Consider the following 20,938-nt stretch of genomic DNA (forward strand, 5'->3'; position numbering starts at 1 on the left):
TGTCCCTCATCATTAAATATTTTTTAATGGTATGATTTTTTTCACCAGTTTTATTGAAATATAATTGACATATAGCATTGTAATAGTTTTAGGTGTACAACATAGTGATTTGGTATATTGCAAAATGATCACCACAATAAGTTTAGGTCTTACATTCAAGTCTTTAATCCATTTTGATTTTTCGGGATGTGGTGTTAAGATAGAGGTCCAGTTTCATTCTGTTTTCATGTGGCTGTCCAGTTTTCCCAACACCACTTATTGAAAGACTGTTCTTTCTTCATCATATATTCTTGGCTCCTAATTAATTGACCATATATGCATGAGTTTATTTCTGGGCTCTTTACTCTGTTCCATTGGTCTCTATGTCTGTTTTTATGCCAAGTACCATACTGTTTTGATTACTTTGGCTTTGTAATATAGTTGGAAATCAGGAAGTGTGATACCTCCAGTCTTATTGTTCTTTCTAAAGATTGCTTTGGCTATTTGGAGTCTCTTGTGGTCCTGTACAAATTTTAGGATTGTTCTATTTATGTGAAGAATGTCATTGAAATTTTGATAGGGATTTTATTGACTGAGTAGATTACTTTGGGTAGTATGGATATTTTAACTATTAACTCTTCCAGTTCATGGGTACAAAATATGTTTACATTTATTTGTGTCATCTTCAGTATCTTTCGTTAACATTCTGTAGTTTTCAGTGTACAACTCCTTCACCTCCTTGGTTAAATTTACTTCTAGATATTTTATTCTTTTTGCTATAATTGTAAATGAGATTGTTTTCTTAATTTTTCTTTTGATAGTTTATTATTAGTATATAGAAACAACTAATTTTAGTTAGTTATCATCTGCAAAAAGAGACAGTTTTACGACTTTCTTTCCGATTTTGATGCCTTTTATTTCTTTTTCTTGCCTAATTGCTCTGGCTAGGATTTCCAGTACTATGTTGAATAAAAGTGGCGAGAGTGGGCATCCTTGTCTTGTTCCTGATTTTAGAGGAAAAGCTTTCAGTTTTTCACCATTGAGAATGATGTTAGCTGTGAGCTTGTCATATGTGGCCTTTATTATGTTGAGGTACGTTCCCTCTATACCCAGTTTGTTGAGAGTTTTTAATCCTTTTCCCTTTTCAAAAAATTTTTAAATGGAGAGGATATTTAGAAATGTTGTACTATATTGTTGGGCAATAAGGATATTTATTGACAAAATCCTTAGTACCTTGCAACTGTAAAATGTGGTAAAATTATTAAAAACAAATAGTATCTTTAATTCATATTTTTAAAAGCATGAGTAAATTTATGAATAGAGCATTTTGCAAGTAAACTCTTTGAAGAGTAAGTATTTTAATGCTTGCATGAATTTCAGTAAAAGCTGTTTTATGAGAATTATAGTACTTATATTATTTGGAAGAATATATTAAGAGGAGCCAGAACTGATAACTTATCATTTGACAGATAATCCAGTACTGTATGATAAAGACAGCTTATGGGAGAAGTCATTTTTAAAATATTTTCTTGCACAGTTTATAAAATTCATATTTTATACAAAATACCATATTGTCCAAAAATCCCTTAATTCACCACATACCTGGGAAATTTTAGCTCTTTATTTATCTTTCCTTCAAATTTATTTAACAGCTTTTAAAAAACTTAAAAAAAAATTATTACAGACAGGTTGCAAGAATTGTGCAAAGAACTCCTGAATCTCTTCATCCAGAGTTAACAATTATTAACACTTTCCACATTCCTTTTCATTCCCTCCCTCTCTCTCTCTCTCTATATATATATATATATATATATATACACACACACACACACACACAATGTTTTTTTTTCCCTGAATCATTTGATATTTAGTTGCAAACATCATACTTCTTTACCCCTAAAGTACTTGAGTATTTAACAGTGTAGCTTGTTACTCAGATTATCCTTAAATAAGAAGCTTTTCTGGTAGCTTTATTTTTTCACTTTTAGCAGCTTTATTGAGGTATAATTTATATATCATACAGTTTGCTTTAGACTGCATTTTTATTCGTGCCTTCCTCTCACTGGCAGTTGCTGGTACAGTGCTGCAGCTGGCTGAGCGAATGGTTTCTCTTAGAGCTGATAAAGCTGCCTTATGAAATCAGCTGACAGGTATATTATACCTATAGATGATGCTTTTTCTCACAGAATTTGGGTTGAGATTGACCCACTCAGTGATTGCTCAACAATATACTCAACAGATACTCTATAAACAAAAGACTAAATTTTTGTCCAGTTTTATGAATATAAACACTTATCTGAACTCTAAATACTTGTTATTATTTTACAATAGTATTAGCAAGATCCTGGATCTAAAAGTTATCATTTCTCTAAATTTTTGGTCTTGAAGGAAGAAAATTACTTTTGAATTAAAAAATAAAGAATTCAGGCCCTTCAGTTTTCATTCTTCATTCTGGAGTAGCATGAACGATGCTGATTGAAATGGCTGATTTCCATTTTTGCTTTGACCTGAATCATTTGCTTAGTTTTTTTTTTTTTTAATGTAATATATTGCTTGGGGATCAGTATATTTTTACTGATTTATTAGTTGTATCTAAACTGTTAGAAAGCCAAGTTTTATCATATGTAATGCCTACTTATATATTTCTCTCTTTCTCCCCCCAGGGATGAACTGTAAAAGCAACATCAGCTTGACCAGTATAATAATATTACAGTGGATTGCTCATCTCAGTCCTCAAAGCTTTTGAAAATCAACAGCATCACAGCTTGTTTTGAACTTTCTTACACTATTTTCAGCATGAAAATGTGTGGATTTGTGGGGTTTCTAATTCTTCAGAAAGGCACAGAAGCCAGATTGGAAAGAAGAAGGATGCAAAATATAAATTTGTGTATTATTACTTTAACATGCCCACGTTTTCCTTTAAATATTAAAAGAAGGGGTTCTGCAAAATGGAAAACATGGTTTGTGAATTGATTTTGAGGAGTGACTTTTCTTTTCTTAGGCACTTAATTCTGTTCTAATGTTAATTTATCGGATTGCTTTTGTGCATCAGATAACACCACCATTCACAAGTTAAGATTCTTGGTTTTTGGGTGTATGTTAGATGCTACTAAGAAAATAGAGATGAGCTTCCTTTTTAAAGCTTTTGATGTGGTGTCATAGAATAGCATGTTGTAGATACAATCAGCTGCTTTGTTACCTTAAAACTAAGCATTTGTAAATATTAAAACTTAAGGAGATGGCAGGTGATGTCCCTTAAAACACTCGGCTGTTCAGATTGGACATAACTGACATAGTTCCTCCTTTTTCTCTTTAAAAATGATAGGAGACTTGTAGCTTAGTATTGTTTTTTTCTGTTTCTAACTTGCTGCTCATATGTATATGGATTTAACATGCTGTGTAAGCTGTGTCCTAGTTACTGAACAGTTTATGCAGTGCTGCTTTGCCAAATAAAGTTAAAAGTGAAAGAGGCATTGGTGGTGTTTGAATATAGAAGAACCATATGTCCACCAGGTACAGAATGCTAAGATCACAGAGAAAATGTTGTTTCTCTGATGCTCCATTTTGTGAGATCTGAGTAAGTTAAGAGCATTAATCTAACTGCACATTTGAGGAATGTAACTGCATTTCTTGGGGACAAGAACTTCACCTCATTTATTATTTTTCTTTGCCTAACACAGGGCCTCTTGTAGATGTACCATATATGCTGAATGAATGAATGAATTGACTTGATGTCAAGAAAGAACAAGTTAAGGATAAATTTACCAAAACCCATCTATGACCTACAAATAGATTTATTAATATAACGACTGTAAAATGAGTTTAAGTCAGTAACACGTTGGGATCTTGCTTAAATGTTGTGATCTTCGATTTTATGGCAAGATATTAGTTTTTTAAAGGGCTCTAAATCTTGAAGACAAAAGTCTGTCTAGTCAAGGCTATGGTTTTTCCAGTGGTCATGTATGGATGTGAGAGTTGGTCTGTGAAGAAAGCTGAGCGCCGAAGAATTGATGCTTTTGAACTGTGGTGTTGGAGAAGAGTCTTGAGAGTCCCTTGGACTGCAAGGAGATCAGCCCTGGGATTTCTTTGGAAGGAATGATGCTAAAGCGGAAATTCCAGTACTTTGGCCACCTCATTTGAAGAGTTGACTCATTGGAAAAGACTCTGATGCTGGGAGGGATTGGGGGCGGGAGGAGAAGGGGACGGCAGAGGATGAGATGGCTGGATGGTATCACCGACTCAATGGACGTCAGCGCCTGGCGTGCTGCGATTCATGCGGTCACAAAGAGTCGGACACGACTGAGCGACTGAACTGACTAAAATCTTTAAGAAATGCACGCTCTCGAAGCTATCAGGACTGGCACTCCCCGCAAAGCCCTTCCCTCTGTTGTGTTCAAGTGTGTATGATTCTTGCAGGCAGAGCCTTAGCGAGGTGCTGAGGCAACTTTCCTCCACCTCTTAAGTTAAAGTCTAAAATATTAGTTCTTTGAAAATAGCTTTTAAAAAATTGTGCATACATCTTTGACTAGTGTCTCTTCTTGGGCAATGTCTTAGGCACAGGAAACTTGCATTAGTTGATGACTAAAACTTGTGAGTTCATTGCTGGCTTCAGTTTGCTGTGGTTAGTATTGGTTCTGGACTGAGGCCATGAACTCATTTGATCCAGGACTTGTCATTTGCGATAGCTTCAAAGGTCAAATATTCTCAAGGACTTTAAATTAATTCTTCAACTTATTCACTTGTCTGTATCCTTCCTAGCCATGATCAACAATTTATGTTAAGTCTCTTTGTTAGGTCTTGGGGATAGAAAAAGGCCCTTACTCTCAAGGGGTGTGTAGTCTGTAGTCCGGTTGAGGGGACAATTTATAAATCTGATAAGACAAACTAATAAGTGGCATCTGATTCGTGAAGACACATGCTATGCCAAGCCTTGCTCTTGGACTTCACACTTTTTCGATTAAAAAATGTTTAGGAATTCCCCTGGGAGTTTAGTGGTTAAGACTCCAAGCTTCCACTGCAGGAGCCAGGCTTTGATTCTCCGTCAGGGAACTGAAATCCCAAATGCCGTGTGGCCAAAAAAAAAGAAAAAAACCCCAAAAGATTTTTTTAAAATGTTGAATAAGGAGGAATGGATTTTAAGCAAGCACCATTTATTAATGGGTAAAGATGAATGAATTTTAACTATATGAACTTTTAATTTACATATGTTTTGCTCAAGGAAGAGACCAAATAGAGCGCCACTAAGAAATCCTGCTTGAAGAGAACTGGCTGGCCCTTGGGGCCCAAGGAAGTTTGTGTTTGTTTATTATAATAAATAGGAAAAAGCCTGATAATTTTCCTGTGCTTAATCCTTCCATTATCACAGCTGCAGCAGTCATGTTGGTTCCCCATTTCAGGCTCTTTTTTTCTAACTGACCTGTGTTGTCTGGGGTAGGACTCTCCCATGCCCCATTGCTTTGGATCCTAGAGTGCTCTCCTGGGCGGTGAAAGCCTGCTTCCTTTCCTCATTCTCTCCCCACCCCCTCACCCCCCCTCCCCCCCCCCACCCTCATTTCCTGTGCTGCTTTTCTTCCCTTTCCCTTCACTTCCTTCCTTTTTTCTTTCCTAACATGAGAGGAAGTTCTAGGGCTGCTGGGTCTAAAGAACTCATTCTCACTTGGGTGGAGTATCCAGGCTGGTGATGGTAATAGTGAGGATACTTTAAGTATTAATACAAGAGGCAATGATCCAGGGACCTAGGGCAGCTGAGGACATCTGTTTATTTGAATTCCCACGCCTTGAACATTACTGTGCCCCTTACAGCCTTGCATCACATTGAGTAATTTCTTTTGCCAGCACTGTTTGTTTATTTAGGTTTGTTGGTGATTATCCTATCAGGACTTTGGCTAGAAATTAGCTTACGGATCAAAGAGGCTGCAAAATTTCCATGATAACACTTTTGTATCAGTTTTCAATCAATAGTAAAAAGGATATTTTCTTGGGGGCGGGGCGTGGGGAAGACCTGTGCTACCACTGTCCAGTGTCATGAGAGAAGATAGACAGCATATCACTAGCCAAAGGAAAAATTCAAAATTCAAGTATGGTTTCTATTGAATATGTATCACTTTTGCACCATCATAAAGGAAAAAGGTAAGTCCGAGCAACATATCAAGTTGGAGACCATCTGTACTAGTAAGTATTATATTAAAAGTTGTAAAAAAAAAAAAAAAGGCTTAAGAATAAAATACAATTTATTAAAGAATATTGTACACATAGATATGGGACATCTTTTTATCAAGAATTTCAACACCATAGCAATACTAAATTGTGTTTTAGTTTCTTCATGTATAAAAGATGTGCTGAAAGATGCATGCCTCAACAGTTTTTATTTTATTGAATATGGCTGTAGGTGACATCCTTCTATATAAAAACAAATTGCACAGCATCACATAAAGAATACAAACATCTTAAGTTCATACATACAGTCATTTCTCTAAACTCCTTAAGGAGAAATTTAAATCTTTGCTCAACTCTAAAATTCAACAAAATGCTCGAGTTTCTCAGGAAATAAAAAATAACCAATTTCTTTGTTTTCCGACCACTAACTACCCATTTCTTAATATATGTCTCCGATCCAAATTAAGTCCCTTGCTAAAGGAACAACCTACATCAGGTTCAGTCTAAACATAGTTTTCTAGAGGGTTTTCAAGTATCTTAAAAGATTTACCACTTATGGTAAAAAAAAAAAAAAAACTATTATATAAATAGAACACATTATACATTCGCCTCAGTAGAGTAATTTCTAGAATGTGTACTGTCCCAGCATTAAGCAATGGTAGAAATAATATGCCTTTAAAATCCTACAGATTAAATGGTAAAAGATGCTAAGCTAGTTGCTGGTTTTCTATAAAGATGAATTTGTGCAAAACTCCCTTATGCTCTGGGAATATATAAGCCTGGCATTAGCTGTTTGCATACTGTAACATTTTAGATCATTAAATAAATAATGGGAAAACTGCATCACTCCACTGAATGGGAGAATCACCGATTCTTAAGTTGATTATTTATTCATGAATCACTGAGTCTTATTTTTGCAAAAGCTGTACCCAGAGATCCATTCAGTGTTGTTTTTCCATTTGAATGCGGTTTTTTTCTTTCCTGAACACTAATGTTGAAACCAGTGACTGTATAAGTGAGCTACTATGTTCTGGACCATTGAGCAGCGTTGAGTAGATCCAAGAAAACTAAACATCCTCCTTGCTCATTTTTCCCTCAGCTAAGGGTCTGTTAAGTTTTTGACCCACCAGGTTCTCTGCTTCTGCTTTGATTTCCTATCTCACTTGATGACCATGTTAGAGCTACTTGTAATCCAAAGTCTGAGTTACTGTCCTTTGGGAAAATGAAGCAGCCACGTGACATGATGTCAGTCAGCCACTGGAAAGTACTGCTATTTACCTTCCCAGAGGCCTCATTGACCTGATCATTAGGCTTATAGCTTAGATATTCCTGCCACAGGTAGCATCTCATTGAAGGTGTGTGCTCACTTGAGATCCATCCCCAGAAACAGGTTTTGAAGAGGAGAAGGGAAAGGAGAGCACTGGAAGCTGAAAGGAAGGGGAAGGCCACAGGACAAGGGACGCAGGGTGCTATGAAGTGCCAACGGCTGGCTTCTGTGAAGCAAAGTGTTAATACCGCCATTGTCAGGCACCTCTAGAGACACTGCATTTTCTGCCTTGGCTAACTACAAATTCCTGTTTTTTGGGATAGCTTACATAAATCAGATACGTAAAACTTTTTAATCATGTGGACTCCTCTAAATTTCAAAATGTGTTACATACTTCCCAAGGAAAATCAATAAATAGAAACAAAGGTTGAGTATTTGCAGAATCTTCCAGGGTTTCCAGTAGTTTTCTTAGCTTAGTTAAAAACAGAAGAGGTAATAAATATCAGAACCCAAACTATGTATAAATTATAAGTGAAACATGTCCTTGCCCTCAGCTATTTAGATTCCACTTATTATAGATACATCCCATTTATGAGATAGTCAGATTCCTCAGATGTAATGGGACGAGCTTTTTTAAGTTTTTGTTTCACCAGTCGTAGTCGACAGGCAACCATGAGAAGCAGCAAAGCAGTGATAGCCAAACCCAGGGCCAGAGGTAGCACTGCACCTGTGCAAGGCCAGAAATGAACAAGGGTGAGTCAGTGATTAAGAACAATGACAGCTACAATCTACTATATGATAAACACTGCATGCACTGTTTTATTTAACTTGAACAACTCAGTAGGTACTTGTACTATGACAAGTACTACTGATACTACAAGTAATTACTTGTACTACCTCTGTTTGGCAGATTAACTGAGGTACAGAAAGATTAAGTAATTGGCCTAAGAGCACACAGCTTGTAAACTGAAGGTCTAGGTCTCAAACACAGACTTCCTTAAAGCCAACTTGTGTGGCAAGCTCCTATGAGATGCAAATGCCATCAGCGGGTACAAATGTTGCAGTCAGACACCGCTATATCCAACTTTAATAGACATCCTGTAAACAGACAACTGCAAAGACACTATAGCCATGGGAAATATGTTCATTGTAGCTTACATTTACAGATTTATACATGATCATTCTCCATTAAAATAAATGTGGACAAACTCCTGATTCCTTGCTCTGGTTAGGGCTTAAAGACATTTTTATTTCCTAAGGCTAGAGAGCCTACTCTCAGCCTGTAGAACCATTATTAAAAACTTCAGGAAGTCACTTCCCTGGTGGTCTAGTGGCTAGGGCTATGCTCCTAATGCAGGGTGTCCAGGTTCAATCCCTGGGCAGGGAACTAAGAAACTAAGAGTTCAGGTGTTGCAACTAAACATCATGCATGCTGCAACTAAGACCTGGTGCAGCCAAATAAATACTTAGAAAAAAAACTTAAGCAAAAAAATCTCTACTTCTCCTTCACGGGTTTTTTTCCCTGTGGGGTTGGTCCTAGACACCTAGACTAGAAGCATCTTTTAGAGCCGTCCAGGAGTCCGGAAGGGACAGAGTGTACCCCAGATCAGTTTGTCTTATCAAGCTCAGCAGCGTCTATTCTTAGTCTGCTCTGCTCTGTAGTCAGGCCAGGCTTGGAGATGGTATGGCGGAAATATTTTTAGCTACAGGGGCCTTGCCAACTGGTGGAACTAGAAGAGCAAAAATCTCCATTGCATAAACTGACTTTATAATATTTTTTTTCATTTATTTATTCATTCATTTTGCATTAATAGCCATGTGCCTGACACTGGTAATCAAAGAGAGTAAAGAGTGCTTAAACATGAAGGGCTTTAATTCTCACAACCACCATATGAGTTCGTAATATTTGTATCCCCATTTTACAAATGAGGGAACTAAGTTATCGAGGATTAAGTGGCTTGACTAACTATGGTTAGTGGTACAGACAGTACAGTTTCAGAACCACTATGTATACCACTTCTTCAAAAGTTAAATGAGATCATTTTCTAATGACTTCAAATCTGGGTAAGAAAGACATTTAAATGAAAAGATACAATAAAGTATTATAGTTACTATGGTAGAATTATATATGAAGTACAGATATAAAAAGGAGTGGTCCATGCATCTGATTCCTACGACTTTTGCTTGCACGATTTAGATGAGTGGTGGAGCTTGTTTGGGGTAGATTATTTTTTGACAGTTTCATATTGAGATGCCTACAGCCAATCCAGGTAGAATTTTCTATTAGGTTCTTTGATTAGTTGGGCTTCAATATGTGAAGGGCTGGGACTTCTCTGGTGGTCCAGTGGTTAAGAATCGGCCTACCAAATGTGGGAGACATGGGTTCGATCCCTGACCTGGGAAGATTCCACGTGTCATGGAGCAACTAAGCCCATACACCACAACTGCTGAGCCCGTGAGCCGCAACTACTGCAGCCCACGTCTCCTGGAGCCTGTGCTCTGCAACAGGAGAAGCCAGTGCAAGGAGAAGCCTCCACACCGCAGCTAGAGAGCGGTCCCTGCTCACCACAACTAGAGAAAGCTCGAGCACAGCAGCAAAGACCCAGCACAGCCAAAGTAAGATAAAAAATAAAAAATTAAAAAAAATATGTGGCGCCCTATAGGATTAAGGTGGTGGTTGCAGCTACAAAACTGGGTGAGACTTCCAGAGAGAAAGGGAAGAGAAGAGGGCCAGGAACAAGGCTCTAGTAGATGCCAACACTTAAGAGGGCAGACAAAGAAGAGAACCAGAAAGCATAGAAAGAGACATGTCAGAGGGTTAGGGCTGGCAACCAACCGAGCGGGGAGTCCTGGAAGCAGAGGGCCGAGGCTATTTCAAGAGGACAGTGGTCAGCGGAATTGAATGCTAAAGAAAGGTCAAGTGAGGCGAGGCCTGGAGAGGCCACTGAGTTTAGCAACTGGGAGTTCATTTACAGGGAGTTTGAAGGCTGAAGGATGCTGTTTTGTTTCTTGTATATTTTGAGAGCTGAATGTGTCTAGGGGAATGAACCAGTGGAGATTATAAACATGGCAAGTTAATAAATGATGGAAAAACAAATTCGAGGTGATAAAGAGCTTCATCAAGGTCAGAGGGGGATACTGACCTTGGAAAGAGAGGATACCTTTTCCTTTAGCACTGGAGGGAAGGAAAAGAGGGTGGGGGACTTCCCTGGTGGTCCAGTGATTAAGACTCCACACTCCCAATGCAGAGGACATGGCTTTGATCCCTGGTTGGGAGACTAAGATCCCACATACAGCACAGTGGGGCCAAGAAGGAAAAAAAGAGAGGGTGGGTACTGACAGGTACTGGGGGCAAGTAACTGAGAAAGTTCACTCCTGATGGTGGTGGTGGTTTAGTCACTAATTCGTGTCCGACTCTTGCAGCCCCATGGACTGTAGCCCACCAGGCTCCTCTGTCCATGGGATTCTCCAGGCAAGAATACGGGAGTGGGTTATCATGCCCTCCTCCAGAGGACTTCTCGACCTGAGATCGAATTTGAGTCTCCTGTGTCTCCTGCGTTAACAGACAGGTTTTTACCACTAGCGCCACCTGGGATAGCTTTGATTTTCTAAGCTTAAAATCATTCCCAGGTATAGCTGGCCTCCTCTCCAAGACAAGAGGAGCTGGAGCTGAGTACACACTAATGGCATTTCAACCTCTGGTATATTTGTGGAATCCTAGGTAAAACTCCTGAAGAAAATTCTCAAGAACATTCTGGAATTGTCTGGTTAAGGAGGATGGGATGAGGAGGTTGCATCAGTGACTCTTGATACAAAATAGTGTTTTGAGTGAGTCCAGTATTCCCAAGGGCTTCCCAGGTAGCTCAGTGGCAAAGAATCTGCCTGCCAATGCAGGAGAAGCTGGGGGCGTGGGTTTGATCCCTGGGTCGGATAGATCCCCTGGGAAAGGACATGGCAACCACTACAGTATTCTTACCTGGAAAATCCTGTGGACAGAGGAGGTTAGGAGGCCACAGTCCATGGGGTTGCAAAGAGTTGGACACGACTGAGCATACACGCACAGTATTCCCAAAGAGAATTGTAAAAGAAAACAGTCTGTGATAAACCAACCATCTAGAATTTGACTCTTGAGCTGGTGCATACATTCCAGTTTCCTAATGGTGACCCTGAGGAAAGAAGTTCTGAAAGGGCTCAGTTTGGCTCTGAAGGTGTCAGTTTCCCTGTATCTTCCAGTACTAGTCACAAAGATAGATAGGTTACAATGGAACTGGATAAAAAAGAGACTTTGGTCAACCCTAGGAATCTAATACCATATCTTACAAACTGGATCCCAATACCCAGCCCCAGTACTGCTTGTTCAGGGAAGGAAATTGATTACAGGCTGCCTTTCTAAACACATGTGACTTGTTTGAAGATGAACACCAGCGTTTAGGCTTCAGAAGAGAGCTATGATTGAAGACCCCAGTCCCAAGAATGGGGCTCAGAGGGAGATATGGCAATCATAAAACAGCATATAATCTAAGAGGATTTTCTGTTTGCCAAAATCAGATACAGCTTCCCAAGTGGCTCAGTAGTAAAGAATCTGCCTGCCAATGCAGGAGAGGAGGTTTCAGTCCCTGGGTCTGGAAGCTTTCCTGGAGAAGGGAATGGTTACCCACTCCAATATTCTTCCTGGAGAATCCCATGGACAGAGGAGCCTGGCAGGATACAGTCTATGGAGTCTCAAAGAATTGGACATGACTGAAGAGACTTAACATACAAACACAAACACACACACACACACACACACACACACACATTCTCTTCTAAAACACACCATGCTAGTTTTCTCAGAAATGAGTTAAGTAGATGAACTGGGTATTCTGTTCATAAGAGTGGGAGTGACACTCAGGTATGTAACAATTAGGACAGGCACTGGGCAGTTAGAACCAAAGGTCTCTGGACACATCTGGCCATGGAGGCAAGGGGCGAGCCCTGTTCTCTGTGTCTGTCGGCAGGAGGCGGGCTCTTTTTTTTCTCCTTATTTTTTGGCTGCAGCACCGGGTCTCTGCTGCTGGGAGCAGAGGCAGTTCCTCTCTGGTTGCGTGGCGCTGGCTTCGCATTGTGGTGGCTTCTCTTGCTGTGGCGCACAGGCTTAATTGTTCCACAGCATGTGGAATCTCCCCGGATTAGGGATCGAACTGGCATCCCCTGCATTGGTAGGCAGATTCTCAACCACTGGACCACCAGGGAAGTCTAACAGGCTCTTTTTATTCAAATATCCTGGGACAGTTAAGTCCAGCAGGTCTGCAGACTGGGCAGCATCTAGATACTTGATATCTGGATTATTTTATTATTTATTATTTAACATTTTATTTATTATTAAAATTTTATATATTATTTAACGATTTTATTTACAAATTATATGTGGCTATTGTTATGAGACTACTTCTGGGATAAAAAGAAAGTTTTCTCAGTGTTTAGATCTGTAGCTTAATAATATTTGGTTCTCCTAAATTTTATTTTACTAATTAGTTTGTGAGATTTAGGATCAAAATCTAACTTTCTACAGGACTATGTTGAAAGTGTTTCCTACCTAGTTAAAAATAACCAAAACCATGAAATTACAGTATTCTTCTACTTACTATATCCCCTCTACCTCCTGCACCCTTTTCCCATTCCTGTGCCTTCCGTCTCTTGTTACTGAAGCACTTGGAGAGAGAACGGTATACTCTAACACCTCTGCCCTTGTTGATCACAAATAACCGTCGTAATAGCCATCATTTATATGGCTTATCACATGAACCAAGCAATATGCTACAAGCTCTATAGTGATGTCCTATCTATTCTCCCTAACAGCCCCGTGAGGCAGCTATAGTTATTACGCCCATCTGACCAATGAGGAAACTGAGACGCAGAGAGAGAAGATAACCGGTCGTGGAGTTAGTGATGGAGCAGGGGATTTGAACCTTGGCATCTGATTCTAGAGCACATGTTCTTAACCACTGTGTCCTGAGTACCTACTCATTCCACAGAATGTTACCCCTAGAAAGGGACTGCAGTGATCATCCACTCCAGTCAACTCAGAGAACAGAAAGCTGAGGACCAAAGCTGTGAAGAAACTAGTGCAAGAGCCCCAAGATGAAGTGTGATATAGAAGATGAGAATACACAATTTTTCCAACCCATATACCCTGTTCTTGTCATGAATTCTTGCAGATTCACTTAATAAGCTCAGCTACAGGATACATGGTTCTGCAATTGTTCTGACTCTGCAATGAATTTCCAAGGTGAGCATTTACCTGCTTCTGGGGTTGGGTGTTCCCCTCCTCCTCGATTGCTCTTTGACTCAAAAATATAATTTTCCTCTTTTCTGTTCTTCCCTGAGGAACCACCGTCTGTGGAAAATAAATAAAACATATTGGATGTGCATCAGAAACTTCAGGAAATAGACATGAAAATACAGCCTCATATATATTAATATATATTTATATTAATATTAATTAATATATTATTATATTATATTATATATATATTAAGGAAGGGCTTAAAGAAAGGACTTACAGGCTTTATTTCTTCAATAAACATAGGCCTACATTTGATACTAAAACACGAGATAACCAATGTGATCAACTGAATACAGCGGAGGTGAGGCTAGTGAAAACCCATTGGACGGAGGTGGGAAACAAACTCACCACTCCAGAACTTACCCCTCACTCCACCCCCACCCCTACCCCTCCACCCAGAGAAGGAAGGAAAAAGCTCAGCTAGAAAAGTCAAGGGTTAGGGTTGGACTTTATACCATAGAAGGCAGAAACAGCCCAGAAACATTTTTTTCTTTAGAAACTGAACAGTGAGCACACATAAGTCACTCACAAAGCCACTTCACTTTCTTACCTCAATGCTGTTTGGCAGGCATTAATAGGTCTGCTGCTTTTTTTTTTTTTTTTTTTTTCTGGCTAGTCTCAGAGAGGTTCAGTCCTTACCTGGCTTCATTCAAGTAATCAGTGAGTCATAGGGTTGAGATTTAAACTCAGATGTGTCTAACTGCTTGTTGGTGGAAACCAGCACTTCTGACTTAATGATAGCTTGTTCATTGTTTAACTGTTCTATTCAGTTATAACATACTCCTGAGAGCAAATGTAATAGAAGATTAAATCTTAGAATTTTCATCTCAGGTTCTGATGAGCCATGGCTGTGTCATTCTATTATCTGCCATCTAGGAATTCATAGCACTTGTGTGCTTAATGATATTGACAATATCATAATGAATGAGTTAGTGGAGTTACCCTCATGCTGCTGCTGCTGCTAAGTCGCTTCAGTCGTGTCTGACTCTGTGCGACCCCATAGACGGCAGCCCACCAGGCTCTCCCATTCCTGGGATTCTCCAGGCAAGAACACTGGAGTGGGTTGCCATTTCCTTCTACAATGCATGAAAGTGAAAAGTGAAAGTGAAGTCACTCAGTCATGTCTGACTCTTTGAGACCCCATGAACTGCAGCCTACCAGGCTCCTCCATTCATGGGATTTTCCAGGCAAGAGTACTGGAGCGGGGCGCCATCGCCTTCTCCGGGAGTTACCCTCATGCTGAAGTGTAATTTCAGGTGAGACTTTTGCAAAATAAAATGCTAAATGGAAATGAATCAGAAGTGATCTGCTGACGTGAGGAATTTTATGAAGAAACAAACAAAAAACTTTAAAGCTTCTTCAGCGTATTGAAAACCAGGGACATGAATTTGCTAACAAAGGTCCATCTAGTCAAGGCTATGGTTTTTCCAGTAGTCATGTATGGATGTGAGAGTTGGACTATAAAGAAAGCTGAGCATGGAAGAATTGATGCTTTTGAACTGTGGTGTTGGAGAAGACTCTTGAGAGTCCCTTGGACTGCAAGGAGATCCAACCAGTCCATCCTAAAGGAGATCAGTCCTTAGTGTTCATTGGAAAGACTAATGTTGAAGCTGAAACTCCAATACTATGGCCACCTGATTCGAATAGCTGACTCATTGGAAAAGATCCTGATGCTGGGAAAGATTGAGGGCAAGAGGAGAAGGGGACGACAGAGGATGAGATGGTTGGATGGAATCACCAACTCAATGGACGTGAGTTTGGGTAAACTCCGGGAGCTGGTGATGGACAGAGAGGCCTGGCATGTTGTAGTCCATGGGGTCAAAAAGAGTCGGACACAACTGAGCAACTGAATTGAACTGAATTGAACTGATGGGACCAGGTGTCGTGATGTTAGTTTTCTGAATGTTGAGTTTTAAGCCAACTTTTTCACTCTCCTCTTTCACTTTCATCAAGAGGCTCTTTAGTTCTTCTTCACTTTCTGCCATAAGAGCAGTGTCATTTGCACATCTGAGGTTATTGATATTTCTCCCAGCAATCTTGATTCCAGCCTGTGCTTCACTGAGCCCAGCATTTCTCATGATGTACTCTGCATAAAAGTTAAATAAGCAGGGTGACAATATACTCCTTTCCCAATTTGGAACGAGTCTATTGTTCCATGTCCGGTTCTAACTGTTGCTTCTTGACCTGCATACAGATTTCTCAGAAGGCAGGTCAGGTGGTCTGGCATTTCCTTCTCTTTAAGAATTTTCCATAGCTTGTAATCCACATAGTCAAAGGCTTTGGGGAAGTAAATAAAGCAGAAGTAGATGTTTTTCTGGAACTCTCTTGCTTTTTCAATGATCCAACACATGTTGGCAATTTGATCTCTGGTTCCTCTGCCTTTTCTAAATCCAGCTTGAACATCTGGAAGTTCACGGTTCATGTACTGTTGAAGCCTGGCTTGGAGAATTTTAAGCATTACTTTGCTAGGGAGTGAGATGAGTACAACTGTGAGGTAGTTTGAACATTCTTTGTCATTGCCTTTCTTTAACAAATAGATTCAAGGGATTAGATTTGATAAACAGAGTGCCTGAAGAACTGTGGATGGAGGTTCATGACATTGTACAGGAGGCAGTGATCAAGACCATCCCCAAGAAAAAGAAATTCAAAAAGGCAAAATGGTTGTCCAAGGAGGCCTTACAAACAGCTGAGAAAGGAAAAGACTTAAAAGGTAAAGGAGAAAAGGAAAGATATGCCCATTTGAATGCAGAGTTCCAAAGAATAGCAGGAGAGATAAGAAAGCCTTCCTCAGTGATCAGTGCAAAGAAATAGAGGAAAATAATAGAATAGGAAAGACTAGAGATCTCTTCAAGAAAATTAGAGATACCAAGGGAACATTTCATGCAAAGATGGGCACAATAAAGGACAGAAATGGGATGGGATCTAACAGGAGCAGAAGATATTAAGAAGAGATGGCAAGAATACACAGAAGAACTATACAAAAAAGATCTTCATGACCCAGATAACCACGATGGTGTGATCATTCACCTAGAGCCAGACATCCTGGAATGTGAAGTCAAGTGGGCCTTAGAAAGTATCACTACAAACAAAGCTAGTGGAGGTGATGGAATTCCAGTTGAGCTATTTCAAATCCTAAAAGATGATGCTGTCAAATTACTGCACTCAATACACCAGCAAATTGGAAAACTCAGCAGTGGCCACAGAACTGGAAAAGGTCAGTTTTCATTCCAATCCCAAAGAAAGGCAATGCCAAAGAATGTACCAGAATACTTGAGTATATTTAAAGGCATCTGCTGATTATAGCTCATTAGATGATATTTTCCAAAGAAGTTAGGTCAATGAAAGAGGACCTACTCCTTTCAAAATAAGTTTGTGGAAATAGCCATCTGATTATCTTCATTTGTGACAAGTACATTTCTTTAACTAAATCTTCCATTCATTTGAGAATCCAGTTGATTCCCACCACCACGCAGGAAGACAATAGACTATTCAGAATGAAAACATGAAATATGGGGCATGTAAAAAAAAAAGAAAAGAAACCCTTTAAATATCCTTTGTGAGAATGTCCTCTCTGAATAAAATACTTTCCATGATAATCCAAAGATCGAAGTTGCTCACTCGTTACCTCCAGAGATAAGTCCAACAGCGAGGCTTTGGCATATTTAGCACGGGAATTGGAGAAAGTACAGGCAAACCACCTCACATCCATACAGAAGTTGTGCCTTCTCCTAAGTCCATGCTTTAATCTGGATTCTTAAAAAATGTGGTTAACCTGCTGGGATGAACATGTATTCTAGTTTAAAAAAGAAATCCAGATTCAGAGTCAGGAGGGAGGCTCAAGAGGGAGGGGACATATGGGTACCTGCGGCTGATTCATGTTGATGTATGGCAGAAACCAGCAGAATATTGTAAAGCAATTATTCTCCAATTAAAAAGTTATTAGAGTAGTCGGCAAATGGAAGAAGGTTGTTAGAGCATGGAATAAAAAATTTAATTATTAAAAAAGAAAAAACAACCCAGATTCAGTGTGAATGGGGATACCCAACCATTTTTCTAGCTGATCTGCAGAACTGGAAACCAGATGTCTTTCCTTCAGCTGGGTCCACACAAGAGGACTGCCTTGTTAACAGACTACTTGGACCACACAGAGAACAGGCCTTACAGCTGCAACCACCCCAGAAACAATCCAGCCATTGTGCCTCGGCGTCACGAGCAAATGCCAGCCCCGCTGCGGCTCTGAGAATACAGAGCCTGCGTTCACCGGTGGGACTGAATATTCGCCCACACCCTTAACTTCATCCTTAGCAACATGGTTGGCATAAATTCCTAACAGCAAGCTAACTGGATCAAGGTATACATACAAGGCTTCAGAAACTGCCCTCTGGAAGACTGTACTAATTTGAATCCCACCAAAAGTAGGTGAGATACTTCTCTATACACTTATAAATATTATTATTATTATGTTTTTACCTTTGCCAATGTGGTAGATTAAAAAACTTCATCTCATTACTTTCTATACTACATTATTGGTATTAATCTTCGTATCTCTTTAGCACGTCTTCAGTGAGTTAAGTCTTATTTATCCTCCCAAGCCTGTGTGGGAAGGAGGGAGCAGAAAAATCAACTTGTCTATATTTACTGTACTAGCTGATGATCCTTGTAAAACACTGGTATAGGTCACAAACCATGATGCATTAAATTTTTTTAATGACTGGGTTGGGTCCTCATCACTTTGTGCAGGCTTTCTCTGGTGTGGCGAGCGGGGGCTGCTTTTTGTTGTGGTGTGTGGGCTTCTCACTGCAGTGGTTTCTCTTGTAGTGGAGCACAGGCTCTAGGCATGCGTGCTTCAGCAGTTGTGGCTCTTGGGCTTTAAGGTGAGTAGGTTCAGTGGTTGTGGCTCAAAGGCTTAGTTGCTCTGCGGCATGTGGGATCTTTCCAGACCAGGGATCGAACCCATGTCTCCTGCACTGGCAGGTGGATTCTTAGCCATGGCAGCACCAGGAAAAGTCCCTAACAATGCATTTTTAAACCTATTTATATTATGCTGAGTATAACATAATTTCAAATCAGAGGCTGTGGATTCCAGTCTGGTGGCTCAGGGTGATGGAAGAGGAAGGAAACAGGGGCTGCGGTCCAAACAGAAACCACACATTGTGGGAGGCCCTTTCTAACACTTTCAAGGCTCTGTTCTTTTCTTCCCATTTTGTTTACCCTGGACTTAAAAAAAAATATTTTGGCTGTCTTAGTACCCAGACCAGGGACTGAACTTGTGCCTAACCACTGGACCACCAGGGAATTTCTACCCTGGATGTAATAATTTTGTGATTTTGATGGACATTTAATAACATGAAAATATTCATAAGTGAGAAAAATGTTTTGTAAAATAATATCCTAATTTTGTTATAAGTGAATAAATGTACATGTGTATGTATATACATTTTGTTGTGGATCACACAAAACTGTGGAAAATTCTGAAAGAGATGGGAATACCAGACCACCTAACCTGCCTCCTGAGAAATCTGTATGCAGGTCAAGAAGCAACAGTTAGAACTGGACATGGAACAACAGACTGGTTCCAAATAGGAAAAGGAGTATGTCAAGTCTGTATATTGTCACCCTGCTTATTTAACTTATATGCAGAATACATCACGTGAAATGCCGGGCTGGACAAAGCACAAGTTGGAATCAAGACTGCTGGGAGAAATATCAATAACCTCAGATATGCAGATGACACCACCCTTATGGCAGAAAGCAAAGAAAAATTAAAGAGCCTCTTGATGAAAGTGAAAGAGAAGAGTGAAAAAGCTGACTTAAAACTCAGTGTTCCAAAGACAGACATATAGATCAATGGAACAAAATAGAAAGCCCAGAGATAAATCCACAAACATATGGACACCTTATCTTTGACAAAGGAGGCAAGAATATACAATGGAGTAAAGACAATCTCTTTAACAAGTGGTGCTGGGAAAACTGGTCAACCACTTGTAAAAGAATGAAACTAGATCACTTTCTAACACCTCACACAAAGATAAACTCAAAATGGATTAAAGATCTAAATGTAAGACCAGAAACTATAAAACTCTTAGAGGAGAACATAGGCAAAACACTCTCCGACATAAACCACAGCAGGATCCTCTATGATCCACCTCCCAGAATTCTGGAAATAAAAGCAAAAATAAACAAATGGGATCTAATTAAAATTAAAAGCTTCTGCACAACAAAGGAAAACATAAGCAAAGTGAAAAGACAGCCTTCCGAATGGGAGAAAATAATAGCAAATGAAGCAACTGACAAACAACTAATCTCAAAAATATACAAGCAACTCCTGCAGCTCAATTCCAGAAAAATAAACGACCCAATCAAAAAATGGGCCAAAGAACTAAATAGACATTTCTCCAAAGAAGACATACGGATGGCTAACAAACACAAGAAAAGATGCTCAACATCACTCATTATTAGAGAAATGCAAATCAAAACCACAATGAGGTACCACTTCACACCAGTCAGAATGTCTGCGATCCAAAAATCTGCAAGCAATAAATGCTGGAGAGGGTGTGGAGAGAAGGGAACCCTCCTACACTGTTGGTGGGAATGCAAACTAGTACAGCCACTATGGAGAACAGTGTGGAGATTCCTTAAAAATTTGCAAATAGACTGCCTTATGACCCAGCAATCCCACTGTTGGGCATACACACAGAGGAAACCAGAATTGAAAGAGACACATGTACCCCAATGTTCACTGCAGCACTGTTTATAATAGCCAGGACATGGAAACAACCTAGATGTCCATCAGTAGATGAATGGATAAGAAAGCTGTGGTACATATACACAATGGAGTATTACTCAGCCATTAAAAAGAATACATTTGAATCAGTTCTGATGAGATGGATGAAACTGGAGCCGATTATACAGAGTGAAGTGAGCCAGAAAGAAAAACACCAATACAGTATACTAACACATATATATGGAATTTAGGAAGATGGCAATGATGACCCTGTATGCAGGACAGCAAAAGAGACACAGATGTGTATAGCGGACTTTTGGACTCAGAGGGAGAGGGAGAGGGTGTGATGATTTGGGAGAATGGCATTGAAACATGTATAATATCATGTAAGAATCGAAATGCCAGTCTATGTCTGATGCAGGATATGACACGCTTGGGGCTGACGCGCGGGGATGACCCAGAGAGATGTTGTGGGGAGGGGGGTGGG

General features: G+C 39.7%; 2 protein-coding genes across 7 annotated transcripts in view; one reads left to right on the forward strand and one right to left on the reverse strand.

The window, feature by feature from the left end:
• PCMT1 (protein-L-isoaspartate (D-aspartate) O-methyltransferase) overlaps positions 1–3,452 on the forward strand; it is a 41,813-nt gene extending 38,361 nt beyond the window's left edge. For 2 of the 4 annotated variants that reach the window (XR_005720815.1, XM_040238669.1), the window contains exons 8-9: positions 928–1,071; positions 2,643–3,452. Coding sequence is in view for 2 of the 4 variants with exons in the window: in XM_040238669.1 (XP_040094603.1) it covers positions 928–1,071; positions 2,643–2,655 (157 nt within the window). In the remaining 2 variants the exon portion in view is untranslated. The remainder of the gene's footprint in view (positions 1–927; positions 1,072–2,642) is intronic. The other 2 variants (XM_040238671.1, XM_040238670.1) reach the window with 1 other exon arrangement.
• Positions 1–20,938, reverse strand: part of LRP11 (LDL receptor related protein 11) — an 82,454-nt gene that overhangs the window by 23,766 nt on the left and 37,750 nt on the right. For 2 of the 3 annotated variants that reach the window (XM_040238665.1, XM_040238666.1), the window contains exon 6: positions 13,683–13,778. In XM_040238665.1, the coding sequence (XP_040094599.1) occupies positions 13,683–13,778 (96 nt within the window). Of the gene's footprint in view, positions 1–6,191; positions 8,130–13,682; positions 13,779–20,938 lie in introns of those variants that run through there. The other variant, XM_040238664.1, reaches the window with a different exon arrangement.

The sequence above is a fragment of the Oryx dammah genome, unplaced genomic scaffold, assembly GCF_014754425.2.
Source record: "Oryx dammah isolate SB20612 unplaced genomic scaffold, SCBI_Odam_1.1 HiC_scaffold_4, whole genome shotgun sequence".
In the NCBI taxonomy this organism is placed as follows: Eukaryota; Metazoa; Chordata; class Mammalia; order Artiodactyla; family Bovidae; genus Oryx; species Oryx dammah.